We start from the raw sequence: 16523 nt of genomic DNA, 5'->3' as shown, positions 1-16523 counted from the left end.
TACCTTCTTCCAGTCCGGTAGGACGTCAGGGTTTTCCTAGAGGGTCCCTGATCCCACCTCAAATTTCACCCAAAGCAGGGAGCGAGGATCCTATCCTTAACCCCGGGCACCAGCCCATATCCTTTCCTTCTGTCATCTGGGAGAAGGTCCCTGCCCCTTTACCTTCGCAGAAGCCCCAGCCTCCACGTTTCGCATGCCCTACCCTTCTCACCTGGAGCTCGGACCCTCGAAGCCCCTCCCCCGCAGCAGGCTCGATTCCCCGCCCTTCAAGTGCCCAACTGGCCCCACCTCCACGAAGCTCCACCCCCACCTCTGGCAGCCCCGCCCCCACCTCCAGGCCAGGCTCACCTTGGTCTCTGCCAGCTGTCGCTTGAGCAGCTGCAGCGCTTCTGTGTGCTCCCGCTCACTGTCCTGAAGGGCCTGAAGCTGCTCCTTCAGCTCCCTCTGGAACACAGACAAGACAGGAATGGCAGAGCAGGCCAGAGCCAGCCCGGTATTTCCTGGTGACGGTGATGCAGAGACCAGGGCTAACTGCTGCAGGCGCTGGAAGCTGTCCTGACCCCGTGCCTCCCCTGCCCCAGCACCCTCCTCCCGTCACAGTTCAACAACCACGAAGTCCTGTAGAGTCTGTCTCCCAAGTATCTCCAGAGTCTGTGCCAATCTTTCATCCGGAGTTTTGTAACAGCCTCCACTAGGGCCATCCTAGGAGCTTCTGGCCCCCCAGTCTCCAATCCACCTCCACATACTTTCAGACCCCCTGATGCGCTGGTCAAGACTCCTTGCTTAGAATCCTCTGGCAGGAACCAAGGCTGTACCACTGTCCAGGGCTGTGACAAACTCCCCACATCCTCTGAGCACTTCCACTGGGCTAGGCACTGTCCTCAGACCTTAGCTTGTATGGGGTCATCTAATCCTCCCAATAACCCCAAACTTACAGCTAAGCACGGAAGGGTAGTGCCAGAATTGGAACTCAGGAAGTCTAGTTCTGGAGACCATGATCATGACACCAGGTGATGAATTTTCTTCAGTAATGAACAACAACAAAAATCCATGATAGACAACATGTCAAAATTTTAAAGGACAGTATCATTATGACTAATTTTTCCTTTGCCTCTGGTTCCAATATGGCTCAGTAAGACATGGCTAGTCATCTTGTTTCTATTTACAAATCTGATATTTTGTTCATCATGCAGTTTTTTGGGCATTAATTGTGATTTTTAAAAATTTCATTAAAAATTATTCATCTTGATTACTGAGTTTTGGGGCATTTGCTTCAGCTTTGTGCCTGAAGCAAGTGTCTCAGTGACCTCATGCTCGTCCCACCGCTGTCTCCACCATCCTTCCCCCATCAATCCCAGCCAGCCAAAGCGATCTTCCTGTTCCTCACTCTGGGCTGTTTCAGCCCTGTGACTGCACTTGCTGCTTCCTTTGCCTGGTGCACTTCACTCTCAGATCCACAACCCCATAGCCACCCGCCCCCTCCCCGCCCATTCCTCTATAGCATTAACGTAACAACTCAGATGCTGCCTCCTCTGAGAGGTCTTGCCTCACCAGCCCCGCACAGTGGCATCCCTTCCACCCTCCATCGCATCCTGTTCCATGGTCTCCACGATCTTGCTTATTTATCTGACAGTGTGTTTACTGTTCCTCTCGTCCACTGGAATGTGAGTTTTAGGAGGGCAAGAGTCTTGACTGACATGTTCACTGTTCTATCCCCAGCACTTAGGATAGTGCCCAGCATACAGTAGGGCCTCAATAATTATTTGTCAAATGAATGAATGGGGCATAGAGATGGATGGTTCCCAGTGAGTGTGTGCATGCTAAGTCGCTTCAGTCATGTCCTACTCTTGTGCGACCCTATGGACTGCAGCCTGTCAGGCTCCTCTGTCCATGGGATTCTCCAGGCAAGAATACTGAAGTGGGTTGCCACGCCCTCCTCCAGGGGATCTTCCCGACCCAAGGATCAAACTTGTGTCTCTTATGTCTACCTGCATTGGCAGGTGGGTTCTTTACCACTAGCGCCACCTGGGAGGCCCTGGCTCCCAGTACTTCTGGACATTTAGTCCATGCTATCACAGCTGGTCGTTCTGGCTGTCCTTCATCCATCCCCATGCAGGGCGGGCTTACCCTACCATTTTCTATCTCCCCTGCACCCATCAATGGCCTGGCATTGAAATCAGGCTCCAGGAAGTTTTCTTTGGGAGTGAATCTCCATGGAAATAGCTTCTGGCCTGGGCTCTCTAGTCAGCCTGGGGTGTGAGTGGTGCCAGGGAGCTGACTTACCTGTTCACCCCACCTCCTTATCACTTGTCTCGTCAGAGCAGGGAGAGCCCTTGAAAACATCTAATCCAACTAATTTTACAGGCTAGATAGCAACGTGAGAAAATGGCCACAATGACACGCTAAGGGAAGCATGTAGAAAACAAAATGATCTGTGCTTACTATCCCTTATTCACTCAACAAATAGTTATTGAGCAATTATGATGTACCAGGCAGTGTGAGGCATTGGGAACAGAGCAGAGAACCAGACAGACATAGTCCCTACTGATAGGGATCTTCCAGTCTAGTGGGGAAGACAGATAATATTGTTGTTTAGTTACTAAGTCATGTCTGACTCTTTTGTGACCCCCATGGACTGTAGCTCTCCAAGCTCCTCTGTCCATAGGTTTTCCCAGGCAGGAATGCTGGAGTGGGTTGCCATTTTCTTCTCCAGGGGATCTTCCCGACCCAGGAATTGAACCTGCATCTCCTGCATTGGTAGGCAGATTCTTTACCACTGAGCCACCAGGGAAGCCTTCAGATAGTTATCCATTATAGTCTATGCCATGGACAGAGGAGCCTGGCAGGCTATGGTCCATAGGGTCACAAAGAGTCAGACACGACTGAAGCAGCACAGCATGCACACATGGTCTATGCTCTAGTGAAAATAAAGCCGCGTAGGATGGGTGATGAATTTAGTAGGGTGTCAGAGAAGGCTTCTCTATGGAGGGCACACCTCAGATGACAGGTGAAGGATGAAGACCCAGCCTTGAAAATACAAGTTAGATAGAAAACTCGGAATAGCTAGTTTTATGGGAGTAGAGAGCTTGCACAGACATAACGACTGGAACTCTAGTACCATCTCAGGCCATAAGGCAACCAGAAAGGCGGATATGACAGGCCGAAACTAGTGAAACAGAAGGAAGAAGCAGCCTGGGTCTCTGATGGGTTAGCCACACCATCACTGCACTCAGGGATGTGCTAGGAAGCTTGCCCTCTGGAAAAAAGATAAACAGCTTCAGTTTATAGCGCTGGCCAATTTCCATGGTGTAAAGGCTCCCTCAAAGCCAATTTCAAGCTCTCCAAGTGAGGTCATCAGACGCAGAGCTGAGACAAGATTTGCACATTTAGTTCTCAGGAACTGGGGCAAGTTGGCCCTGGCAGACCATTGCCTGGGCTATTTTCCTATAGACCTGTTTTACGTGGAAGAGAAATACACCCTCACCTAATTTCAGTTACTTTGGGCAGCTCTCTATTACTAACAGTTGGGAGTTATTCCTAATAGATTCTCATGCATCTGAGCCACTGGAATAGACAGATCACGTTCACCTAAGAATACAAAATGACTGCTCCTCCCTGATGGCCTTGGGTCTGTCCAGCTTGGGACAGTCTGCTTGAGATGCAGAGTTTGAGGAGATGAACCAAATGCTACAACTCTCTCGGTTGGTGGCCCTCATAGACCCAACCACTCAGGCATTTCTTCAGATTCTCTGAGAAAACTGCCCTGGAGGCCACGTTCTTCACATTGCTCAGGGCACCCCAGGGACATGGCCAAATTCCTCCCTGCTTTCAGGGTCAGGGAACAACAGGATCCCAGGAGCAATGGAACACTCTTTCATCCATCCACAAACATGTGCTGAATGAGGCCTCCTTGGGCCCCACATGCTGCTGTGTCAGTGACAGGGAGAAGGATGGGGGCGAGTCCCAATCTATGAAGCCTCAGGAGGTGTGTAGATGGGCTGGGTGGGTGGGTGGGAGACAGGGACAGAGACATTTACATCACAGTGAAAGCTGGAATAGTGATATGGTACCCCAAACTGCCCTTCCTCTCATGTTCCCCATCTCTGTGCAGGGCACACCCCCTACCCCTGCTGCTACCCAAGCCAGAAATCTAGGAGTCACCCTTGACATGGCCCAGTCACCAATCCAATTGGTCATCGGGCTTGCCCTGGAATCTGTCCTCTCCTCTCTATACCCACCACCCCGGTTCAGTTTTTATCACTTCTTTTCTGGGCCATGGCTCCAGGCTCCTCCCTGCCCCACAGAGCAGCTGGGATGATGGTTCTCCAGAATGGATGTGTTCCTGCATCTCCTCCCCAGGGCCCTCTGCAGGATTTCCACATTGTCTGGGGAGAAGAGGGCATCCCAGGTGGCTCAGTGGTAAAGAATCCATCTGCCAGTGCAGGAGCTATAGGAAACACTGGTTCAATCCCTGGGTCAGGAAGATCTCCTGGAGTAGGAAATGGCAACCCACTCCAGTATTCTTGCTTGCAAAATTCCATGGACAGAGGAACCTGGCTATAGTCCATGGAGTTGTAAAGAGCTGGACACGGCTGAGTGACTGAGCACACACGTACTCTGGGGAAAAGGGCACCAAGACTGAGTGAGGCATTCAAGGCCCTTCAGTATTGACCCAAGATTTCTTTTCCAGCCTTTTCTCTTCATCCAGACCTAACATTCAATGCAGTAGCTGCTAGTCACACATGGTTATTTAAATTCAAATGAAATAAAATAAAATTGAAATTCAGTTCCTAAGCTGTACTGAGTTGGACCATAAATAAGGCTGAATGCCAAAGAATTGATGCTTTTGAACTGTGGTTCTGGAGAAGACTCTTGAGAGTCCCTTGGACAGTAAGGAGATCAAATCAGTAAATCCTAAAGGAAATCAACCTTGAATATTCATTGGAAAGACTGATGCTGACGCTCCAATCCTTTGGCCACCTGATGTGAAGCGCCAATTCATTGGAAAAGACCCCGATGCTTGACAAGATTGAAGGCAGGAGGAGAAGGCAGGAGAAGATGAGATGGTTGGATGGCATCACTAACTCAATGCACATGAGTTTGAGCAAGCTCCGGGAGTTGGTGGAGGACAGGGAAGCCTAGTGTGCTGCAGTCCATGAGGTTGCAAAGAGTTGGACACAACTGAGCAACAGTTATACTAGAGCTAGAAAAACAACAGCTATACTAGAGTAAACATTTCAAGTGCTCAACAGCCACAGGTGACTGGTGGCTATGGTATCAGATGGTGCAGATGCAGGACACTTCCATTATTCCAGAAAGTTCTACTGGACAGTGCTGCTCTAGATGCATGAAGCAACTTGCAGTGACCTCCACCAGGCCTTTACACATGCTGTTCCCTCTGTCTGGAAGGCTCAGCTACATGGTTTTCTCTACTTGTTGCTGCTGCTGCTGCTAACTCGCTTCAGTCGTGTCTGACTCTTAGCCACCCCATGGACTGCAACCCACCAGGCTCCTCCGTCCATGGGATTTTCCAGGCAAGAGTGCTGGAGTGGGGTGAGTGCTTATCTTGGAAGACCTAGAACAGACATCACCTCCACTGAGAATCTATATCTCAACTCCATTCTGTCATCAGACAATCCCCTGTGTGCAGAGCCTTCCCTCACACTATCAGGCACATGCTGCATCTTAACAGCAAGGTTACCTGTCAGTCTTCCCTCTGAGGTATAGGCTTTTAGGCCAGGGACTGTGTCTGAGAGATTTTCACACCCTCAGTACCTAGGAGAGGGCCAGGCACAGAGTTTATATCATGAATCTGCCCTGGGGAGAGGCTAGGCTGGGTCAGGGCTCACCTCTGAAAGGGTGGGCAGAGTCCCCAGGCAGGCAGCTCTCCTCAGGTGAGCTACAGATCCTGAGGGAACAGCTAAGTTAGGAACAAAACGTAGAACCCACAGAGCAGGACTAGGAAGCAGCCTGGGCTTTGTTACTCACCCTGCCTTCCATCCTTCCAGGCCTGGGATCAGACCTGACCCCCTGGGTTAGGAGACTGGCTTTGTCATCCGTTAGCTGTGTGATCTTGGGCAGGTAACCTAACCTTTCTGGGCCCCAGTCCCTCATCTGAGAAATGGGGATAACAATATCTCCTAGGGTTGGAAGGGTGAAATGAGATAACGGTAAGAAGTGTTGTTTAGCCTTACAGTGGAGAGCCTGGCATACACTGGGTGCTTGGGAGACGGGGGGGCCACCATGTCCCGTGTGAGGTTCCTGGGTCACTTCTCCACGTCCCTATGGTTTGCTGTGTCAGGCCCCTCCTTTCCTCCTCAGACGGCCGGAATAGGAAGGGGCCCCAGGGACCATCTAGTCCAGCCATCTGGATTTCTAGAACAGGGAACTGAGGTCCAAGAAAAAGGGACTGAGTGGCCCATGGCCACACGGCTTGACAGAGAACCAACTGGGAAATCTCCCAGCAGATGTCAGACAGGAAACGAAGCTGTTGACGAACTCCTAAGTGATAGAGCTAACTGTGCGGAAGGACACTGACCCTCCTGGAGGCTCAGAACCGGGTCTGGAGGCAGTGTGGCCTAGGTTTGAATTTCACAGTCAGCGTGTCACTTAATTCGCACAACAACCTCATGAGATTGGTGCCTTTGTCACTCGGTCTCTCAGAGGGGGAAAGAGAGTCTCAGAGAGGTCAGGCAGTGTGCCAAAGGGGACAGAGCTTGTAAGAATCAGGAGTGGGGATCTGAGTGACTCCAAAATCCATGCTGGAAACCACTCGGTCCTTCTGTCAGCAATACAGCAATCACGTCTGGGCACCCACAGTCAGGCTCTAGGCCAGTCACTCCAGGGGGCTGGGGGGCTGCAGACAGCCTTTGCCCTTGAGAGTTTGCAGTGAGTAGGACAGGCAGAAGTAGAAACAGGTAGACTGCAAAGGGAGAACAGGATAAACGTGAAGGGAACACCCAGGAGCCCGGCTGTGTTTGTGACTCCCTCCCACCTCAGTTGCCAAATCTATAAAGTACAGCTAATGACACCACCGGCTCTGTGGTTGTTGTGAGGATTAGGTGAGTTAATACAGGACCTGTCCGGAGGCCCAGGAAGTGCTCAGCCACTCGTAGTTGTCATTATCATCACAATAATTATAATTGTATGTGGAATAGGAAGTTTCTTAGAGAGAGTTTATTTCTGACGGAAAGATCTTTGAAGATGGATGGATGGCTGGGCAGGGTCCCTTCTAGTCTCCAGGGTGGGGCCAGAGCATTCCAGGTGGAGAGAACTGGTCAGGTAGGGGCACAGGTGTGTGCAGGAAGTGAGGGGCAGTTGGGGGTGGCTGGAGCCAGGTATGTGGGTGGAGTCTCAAGCTGGAAAGGCCAGTGGGGCTGGCTGGGATGAGGGCAGCAGGGCGTGGGGTGGAGTTGGCCTTGGAGGTCAGCCTGGGGGAGCTGGACTCTGCAGGCCCATCAATGCTGGGGCAGAACAGGAATGGGGGTGGGGGGTGGGGGGACGCCCTCCTGAGGGCAGAGCCGCTGGAGAGGGGGCAGAGTTAGGGCTGGTGCAGACCTAAGCACACAATTATGCAAATATGTCAGTTGAGAGACTCTGAGGCTCCCGCATGCACAGAGAGGCCAGGCCTGGGGCAGCAGCTGTGGGGGAGGACAGAGAGCCAGGGCTCACAGGCCCCCAAGGCCAGACCTCCCTTCCTGCAAGGCCATTCCTCCTCCAGCCCAGAGGATAAAGGTGCTGCCAGAAGCCATCTCCACCAGCTTCAGGGACCCTCTCACCCGTGTCACGCTTCTGCCCCGTGGTAACGGCATGAACTTGGGTGTAGAAAAACCTGGTTTCAAATCCTGGCTGCATGCCCCTGGGTAGATCACATCTTCCCCTCTCAGAGCCTTATCTATAAAATGAGGACCAGAGCCACTTGGCAGGGGATGTGATGAGGATAAAATGAGACGAGACCCTTGAAAGGGCCCAGCATGGCGTGGCTCACGATAGGTACTCAAGACCCTTTGGTGCTCAAGACTCCTCCCCTCCTCCACACCCAGTACTGCCTTCTCTTCCCTCCTCTGGCCCAGAGCTGCCCCAGATCTTCACAGGGCACACTGAACTTGCCTCTTCTCTCCCTTCCCCCAGGTCTCTCTTCTATTTGCAGACCCCTGATGCTCCTGTTTCTGTTTCTTCTGTCAGACCTGAACCCTGATGCATCTTCTCGGCCTCTGAACCTGCCCTGCCCACTTTGAGCCTCAGGGTCTCTGGCAGGGCAGCACCGCGTGATTGTGCCCCCTCTTCCAGGCTGCCCACCAGGCCCACCCACACACCGCCCCTTAAGGCACACTGACCAGGCCCGCCTTGCCTGCTCCAGCCTGTTTCTAGTTCCCCCGCATCTCCAGGGTCAAGTCCACGCTCCTTGGGCAGGACTGGTGTCCAGCTCCTTGGGCAGGACTGGTGCATTCAAGCCCCTTTCCCACCCTTCGCCCTCCAGTCACGATGAACCGCCGGCTCACCTTCATGCCTGTCCCTGGCTGACTCAGATCATCATCTGAGTCCAAGTTCTGGCTTCAGCAACATGTACTGGTTGTGTGGCCTTAGGCACAACTTCTGAGCCTGTTTCCTCATGTGAAAAATGGGGCAATGAGACCTGTCTCCTAGGGTGGCTGTGAGGGTGAAACGAGAACGGGTATCTGCCCCGGCACCCTGCACATGGGACCGTGGGTGTTGTTTCTCCCTGTGTAACGTCTCCTCTCTCTGCTCTCAAGACCCAGTTGTCAGCTGGGGAACCTGGCCAACCCTCAGTTGTGCCCACAGGAGCCTAGGACATGACGCGGCAGCTTATAGGCCTGTCTCCCAAGAACCACAGCAGGGCCAAGCTTGTCTTGTTCTCTCCTGGGCCCAGGACCTTGGCCCTCAGTGAGCCAGCAGAGGAGTGTCAACCGAGTAAATTACTGACTAAATCTCTGAATCCAAGAAGGACACCATCTCCACATCCTTGACAACCACCTCTGTGTTCAAACAGAATTCAAGGTCCAGAAAGTAAATGATGCTGTAAAAACAGCACTGGACTGAGATTCCAGGGAGCTGGGCTCTGGACCAAACTTGGGCAAGTCAGTTTCCCCATTTGCACAGTGGGGAGAGGGTGGAAGCGGATTTCTGAGGTCTCATTTGGATGTTCCCTGAGGCAGTTAGGGTGGTGTTGGTGAGGGGGGAAGAATTCTGAGTCAGACCAGAGTCTGACCCAGCTTTGCCTCCTACTTGCAGCGTGATCTTGGGCAAGTTACTGAGCCTCTCAGCCTCATCATCTTCATCTGTGAAATGGGGCTGATCCTAGTCCCACTCGGGGAGCGGGGAAAAGAAAAAGGGCTTCTGTAACGATTCGAGGCCCGTAACAGCACCTGGCACATAACAATGGTCCAATACACTCTGGCTCGTTTTATGGGGTTGTTATTGTTTCTGTTGTCACTTCCTACCCGATCCTTTCCTCTCTAGAAAATAAACATCCTGGGGTCCCCAGCTTCCATTCTGAGTTTCAGCCCCATGACCTGTGCTCAGCCAAGGTGTTCTGGATGAACTGGTCTTTTCCTGGTTGCCCACACACACCTGTGAAGAGGGAAGTAGAGATGCCAACTGCGGCCGTGGGTCTGACTCACTGGCAGCCTTGCCCCAGTGGAGCCTGCTTTGTGCACACAAGTCCTGCCCTCTCCTGCAAAAGTAACAGCAGAGGCCACTTCCCCCAGACACAGACAGCCCAGCTGTCCACAGTAGCAAATAAAGCACCTTCACACCAGCTGTCTCTGGATAGGCAGCAACTCGCTCTCCTTCTTTATGTTTTGTTCTGATTTCCACTTCCCAGGTTGGGAGAGGGTGCAGAGAAGGCAGCACCTTCTGCTCAGCTGGAAGAAGCCAGTGTCAGGATTTGAATCCAGTCCCTCAGCTCTGTTCTTTCCCTGTGTGGCTGCCTCGGGGGTCTCTGGAGCCCCATGCCCAACTCCTCAGGGCTCCCATCCAAGGCTGATCCACTGCTGTCTCCCTTGGCATGAAGGAGGCCTTGGGAAAGGCTCCAGCGGTCACATGAGACCTGGAGGGGGTGGCTGGGACTGCATCCAACCCCTTGCCTGGAGGTTAGGAAGCTGAGATGGCCAGAGAGCCGGATGCTGTGCCCAAGTAAGATGACATTCAGCACCTGCCCTTGGAGCATCAGCTGGCACAGGCAGACAATGTCCGGAGCCTGACCCTGTACACTTGAACTACAAAGACAGGCAGGGTGCGGGGGAGACAGCCACCCGGCCCTGAGAGGTAGCTCAGAGGCTATGCATGGTCCACTCAGCCAGGCTTCAAATCCTGTCCCTGCTGTTTACCAGCTGGGTGACCAAACAAGTCACTGAATTCCTCTGAGCCTCTGTTTCCTTATCTGTAAAAAGAGTAAATTACAGTACCCATTTGACAGGGTGTTATGAAAAACATTAGATGAAAAAAAAATTAAATGAGTCAGTACACGAAAAGTGCTTAGCGCTTAGGACTCAGTAATATTAACTGAGAAGCCCCAAACCCTTCTGAGATGGTGGTTCCTTCCCTCCACTTTGCTCTGTGGGCCAGTGCTCAGCAGTGGAAAAAAAGAGAAGGCATACACACACACACACACACACTGTTTACATGACAAAATTTCTGTAGAACTGTAAACAAATCTTTAAGAAAAAAATCCTATTTTTCATGGGGTGGGACTATGGGGGGGTTTTAACTTTTACATTATATAGCTCTGTTTCTTATGTTAATTTTATACTCAGAAAAAATAAAGATATTTAAAAATTGCTACCACTAACTGTATGCCAAGCACAGTGTCAGGCACATTTGATACAACCTCCCTCTTACGACATCCTTGCCATGATGGTCGTATTATCCCCATGTTAGCAGGTGGAGGCTTAGAGAATGAAGTGATTGGATCAAGGACACACAGCTTATCGGTGAGGATGCCAGGATCTGACCCCAGTATTGGAATCTAGGGTACAAAGCCATTCTACTTGCAGGTCAGGGAAAGCTTCATGAAGGAGGGGCTATTTGAGCTGAGCCTGGAAAGCTGAGTAGGACTTCTCCAGGCCTGGGTTCTCAGCCTGTTGTGATTTTTACCCTAGGGGACATTTGATGAAGCCTGAAGGCATTTTTGACTGTCAGAGCTTGGGGTGGGTCACGCTACTAGCATCCAGTGGGTGGAGGCCAGGGATGCTACTAAACAGGCCACAGTGCACAGGATTGCCTTGCATAACATAGACTTGTGTGTGTGCGTGCTCAGTCACTCAGCTGTGTCCAGCTCTTTGCAATACCATGGACTGTAGTCTGCCAGGCTCCTCTGTCCATGGGATCTCCCAGCAAGAATACTGGGGTGGGTTGCCATTTCCTTCTTCAGGGGATCTTCCCGACCCAGGAATCCAACTTGCATCTCCTGCATCATCCTACATCGGCAGGCGGATTCTTTACCACTGTGCCACCTGGGAAGCACTGCATAACATAGACTTATCTGGCCCCAAATGTTAATAGTGCCAAGTACAATGTAACAAACCAGAACTGTCATGTATTGAGTGCTTACTATGTATCAAGTGCAGCACCAACTTCTGGCCAATGTCATCTTATTGAATTCAACCCTGTTATTCCCATGCTGTGAAGGAGGTTCCTGAGGCTCAGAGATGATAAGGAGCTTTCCTAAGGTCACAGAGCCAGAAATGGTACTGCAGACTTGGAGCTGCTTGAGTACAAAGCCAGAGTCCTTTACCTCTCTCCTCTGCTGCGTCTAGGATTTATAATAAATGAAAACAGCTCCAGGCTAACTGTTAGGAGAGGTGGGGGAGGGGGGAGCTGTGAGGAGACTCCTGATGAGCCAGGAGTAGCCTCTTCTGGCCTCAGGGCCTTGGGAAAGGGGAGGATCCTCTCCTCCCTGCTCTGCCATTTCCCCATCTGTCAAAGGAAGTTTGTACCAGATGATCTCCAAGGCCCTGCTGGCTCGGAGTCTGTTATTTTCCAGGAGAGGGGCCCAGCCCAGGCCTCAGGAGCCCTGGGGACAAGCCACCAGCTGCTGGGAGAGGAGGGGGTGTGACAGGCAAGCCCAGTCTCATTTCCAGTGCATAAATAGCTAATGAGCCCCACTTCCCCATGAACAGAGAGGGAGTCATGGGGGTGGGGAGTGGCTTGAGCCTCACCCAGCAGCTTACTTCTCCACAGGAGAGGATGTTTCTCTGCCACTTTCTTGCCAAGCCCAAAGGAGGTACCAAAACAAGGCCTCCTTCTCAGGTGAGAGGCAGGTCTGGGCAATTGCCCAGCTGGGCACTTGAGGTCTCATACGTAGAAGGAGAAAGGATGGGAGCGCGTGCTGACCCAGCCCCTAACCTGTGCCAGGCATCTCAATAGCAGATTCATTTCAGGTCAGCCTCGTGAAAATCCTGGTAGGAAAGAATCATTCTGATGCCAGTTTACAGGCGAGAGCCTGGAGGCTTCCATGAAGAAATGTGCCGATTAGACAGACAGGGCTGAAGGAAGGTTTGGAACCTAAATGTAACTGACCCCAGGACAGTACACTAGAGGATGAGTGAGTAGCAGTCTTATTTTTCTTTTCACCCAAGAATGACAGTGTTTCAATAAACATTTGGAGAAAATATATATTCATTTTCTCCTGCCTGCCCCAGGTCATGGAACAGACGACAAAACCCCACAACACCATGATTTGGATTTGCTGGTTTGCAGACAGGGGATTCAAATGTTGGAAAGCAGAGTTCTCCCTAGCTAGAAAGTCAGACAGAGAGACGAGGGGCTGAGTGGCAGGGACGGGATCTGGCTGGGGTCAGGCTGAGCTTTCTAGGCCGGCTCTCTCACTATCTGGCAGTGTGACTGGGTATGTTGCATCACCTCTCTGGACCTGTCTCCGCGTCTACATAATGAAGAGGATGGACAGATGGTTTCAGAGTCCCTCCAGTCTCTTACTACCTGTGCTCAGTCCTGTCCAAGCTTCTCTCCTTCTCCCTGTTTAAGTGACTTCATAGACGGGGAGATGGAAGCACCAGAGCCTGGCACAAGGGGCTCTGGGAGTAGAGGGCCAATGCCATCCTTGTGCCAGCTCCCAGAGCCCCCAGCTCTTGCTCTCCATCCCCACACAGCCAAACTGAAAGGGAGTCAGCGGTGTTTTGGGGATTAAAGGAACAAGGAGCAGATGAGGTGAACACAGGGTCATTTCTCCTAGGGCCAGGGTATCTGCTGATGCAGGCGGGCTCACGGAGACTCATGTATAAGGGGGGTGACCCCCTACAACAGGGAAAATAGTCATTTAGCTCCTGCTTAAGGAGTCAAAAACCTTCTGCTTCCAAAGGCTCTACAGTCTGGGCCAACTTAGGTCAGGGATGGTCATTCATTCAACCTTTACTGATGTGCGCTGCGGGCCAGGCCTTGTGCCAGGCTTTAGGTCCACAGATATGACGACTAAGAGACTGTCCCTTCTCTTGGTGACTGTGTGCTAGTCTGGTATCCTGAGGCCAAAGACACAAGGTTTGCTAGATTTAAATGGTTTAGCTTGAGAAAGAGATTCCAGGCTCACAAAAAGCTTGGGAATCATTTTATTAAACACAGCAAGATGGGTTTCTTTGCTACAAGATTTCTCTAAGCCTTTAATATGCAAATGTACACTGAGAATTCTCCAAGGAGGGTATAGAGAATGTACTTTATTTCCTAATTATAGCTAATCTTGGAACACTATTTTAATATTTATTTTTATTTATTTATTTGGTTATGCCGGGTCTTAGTTATGGGATGCGGGATCTTTAGTTGCAGCAATGCAAACTCTTGGTTGCAGACCAGGGATCAACCCCAGCCCCCTGCCTTGGAAGTGTGGAGGCTTAGCCACTGGATCATCAGAGAAGTTCCTGGAACACTATTTTTTTTTTAATATTATACTTATTAACAAAGACTGCAGTGCTAATGCTATTGTTTTGGAGTTTAGAGAAGGCTTATACAGAGAGGGCATTTGAGCAGGGCTTTGAGAGTTGAACAGGAGTCGGTCAGTGAGGATGGGAAGGCTGCAGGGAGATCAATTACAGTCCTAGGCTGACTATGATCAGGCTACCCTGCATGTACTGTTTCACATAGTCCTCAAGGTCCTGATGTGGGCGACAGAGCTAAGAGAGGTCACTAAAAGTCCCTGGAAACTCCTAGAGGTCCACTCTTTCTCTTTTCTTGAATCACCTCACTTCAGGGTCTTATTACCCAGATCTTGAGCCTATAGGTCCTATCTCACTCTCAATTAGCCTCTACTGTGATTTCAATTCAGAATGATTTTTACAGTATCTGAACTTGATCCCAGCCTAGACCCTCACACACCTTGCCCTAGCCCCTGGCACCCAAATCCACTCTCTCAGCAGTTTGCTGACCCTCATTTAGACCCTCTCTTAGATTTAACCCTGACCTGCTCAGAGTGATCTAGCCCAGGTACTGATCCCCAGGTCCTGATGCACACCTGATCGAACCCCCAAGGACATCATGCCCCAAAACCTGCAGCTCAGCTACAATGTCTAGTCCAGACTCATCCTCGGACGGCGGCCCCAACCCCTGTCCAGTCCTGACTTTGTTCCCATTCCCCACCTGTGTCTTTGTCCCCAACTCAATCCTGAACCATTCTTATGTGGGCCCTGTCTCCAGGTCCCACTCTAGGACCTCCCACAGTGGCCCTGCCCTTGCCCAGCTCAGATTCGGCCGCGTCCCTAACCTTGCCCCAGCCAGTACAGCTCTGATCCTATTTGTCCCCGCCGTCGCACTCCACTGGGGCTCTCTCCCCAGCCATGGACCCACCCCCGGCTTCAGTTCTGAGACCCAGCCTGGAGAACTCGGCTCAAGGCCCCACCCTCAACACCGCCTCCTCGCCGCGGCCCCGCCCCGTCCTAATTCTGATAGGGCCCTGACCCTGCCGGCGGCCCCGCCCTATGGCAATTCTGACTGGGCCCTGCCCGCGCGGTCCAGCCCTGACCCCGCCCCCGGCCCCGCCCCGCCCCCCGCCCCAGGCCGAGCAAACAGCTCACCTGCAACTCCTCGAAGGCATCATCGATGCCGGTGACCTGGTGCTGCTCGTGTAGTGCGGGTTCATCGCAAAAGAAGCAGAGCAGTGCGCGGTCCGTGAGGCAGAAGAGCTTGACCTTGTCGTGTGCCTGGCACGGTCGCGCGGCCCGGCGCGCGTTGAGGATGGCGTCCAGGGGGAAGGCGCTGTAGCGCTCCACGATGTTGGCCAGCTTGAGGCTGGGCGCGAGCGCGGGCTCTGCAAACGTGCGCCGGCACTCGGGGCAGTCGCGGGCGCCCTGCGCTTCCTGCCTCACCCAGTGCTCGGTGATGCAGCGGCGGCAGAAGTAGTGCTCGCAGCCCAGGCTCACCGGGTCCTGGTAGATGCTCAGACAGATGGAGCAAAGCAGCTCGTCCTTGAGACTGCATGCCATGGCGCCAGGGGCGGTGGGAGAGGGTCCCCCGAGATGCAGGGGGCGGCGGGGAGAGCGCGGCGCTGTCGGGGGCAGCTCCTGGGAATGGGTGCCAGGAGCAGGCCCGGAGAAGCAGGAGCTACAAGAGAAGGAAGAGGTGTTGTCCGGGAGCGGGGTAATGCGAGTAAGAGGTCCGGGGTAGAGACTATCCGAGAAGTGAGCCCAGGAAGGTGGTCTCGAGGTAGTGGGTGACCCGGAGCGATGGGTGCTGGAGGGAGGGGGCCGTGGGTGTCTGGGGGAGGGTGCTCCCAGCAAGAAGAGTCTAGGGAAAGGGGCAGTCCCGAGGTATGGGTGCTGAGAGAAGAGGATCAGGGAGGGGGGCGGAGGCCTTGGGGGGCTGTAATACCAGGATGGGTGCGGTGGGGGGAGGGGGAGAAGCTGGGGATGGGGAATCCTCGGGGAGGGGGAAGAGCCACCCCTCGGCTGTTCCCGGCAGAGGAGAGGAGGGGTGTGAGCAAGCTCAGCTGTTCGATCCCGGCCCCAAGACCCGTCCCCGCGCGGCCTCTTACCCTCGCCGGCTCAGAGGCCACAGCTTCGGTCCCAGCACAGCCTCTCAACCCGGAACCAGCCGAGCCAAAGCTGCCGGCGGCCTCGGCTCCCTCCCCGCCTCCGCGGGCGGGGACCCAGTGACTCCGCCCCCGCGGCGGGCGGGGGAGAGGAGGGGCAGGGCCGGGACTCCAGCCTGCGAAACCCCTCCCCGCCCCCACCATTCCCCAGCTCCCAGGGGTGCGAAAGCCAGTTGTTCCTTCAGGGTCTGTACTTGGAACAACATCCAGGTCTCGCTTGGCGTCCCTGCAGCGGAGGTGGGCGGGGGAGGGGAGGCGGGAGAAGTGGGCCTCTATTTTGAGAGGGTAAGGAGTACAGGATCTTTTTGGATCATCAATGTGAAGATTGGTGAAAAATAATATTTTGTATTAAAACAAATACAGGTATGTTGTTTAATCTGCGTAGAATACAACTTTTGCATAAAATGTAAAGATAAAACTCGAGAAATACCCTGCTTGCTTAGAGCAAGTTCAAGAGCCTCACACTTCTAAG

The 16523-nt window shown here is 52.8% G+C and overlaps 1 protein-coding gene across 2 annotated transcripts in view; it reads right to left on the bottom strand.

Moving 5' to 3' along the window:
* The window catches only part of TRIM62 (tripartite motif containing 62), a 37933-nt gene extending 21833 nt beyond the window's left edge, over positions 1-16100 (bottom strand). Inside the window, exons 1-3 of one of the 2 annotated variants that reach the window (XM_061388671.1) lie at positions 15995-16100; positions 15039-15564; positions 349-444 (exon numbers count right to left, since the gene is read on the bottom strand). In XM_061388671.1, coding sequence (XP_061244655.1) covers positions 349-444; positions 15039-15446 — 504 coding nt within the window. In that variant the 5' untranslated portion in view covers positions 15447-15564; positions 15995-16100. Of the gene's footprint in view, positions 1-348; positions 445-9975; positions 14979-15038; positions 15565-15994 lie in introns of those variants that run through there. The other variant, XM_061388678.1, reaches the window with a different exon arrangement.
* Positions 16101-16523: the final 423 nt, after the last annotated feature.

Source organism: Bos javanicus, chromosome 2 (assembly GCF_032452875.1).
Source record: "Bos javanicus breed banteng chromosome 2, ARS-OSU_banteng_1.0, whole genome shotgun sequence".
NCBI lineage: Eukaryota > Metazoa > Chordata > Mammalia > Artiodactyla > Bovidae > Bos > Bos javanicus.
The sequence above is the reverse complement of the archived record's forward strand: the minus strand, read 5'-3'. Positions and strand labels throughout refer to the sequence as shown.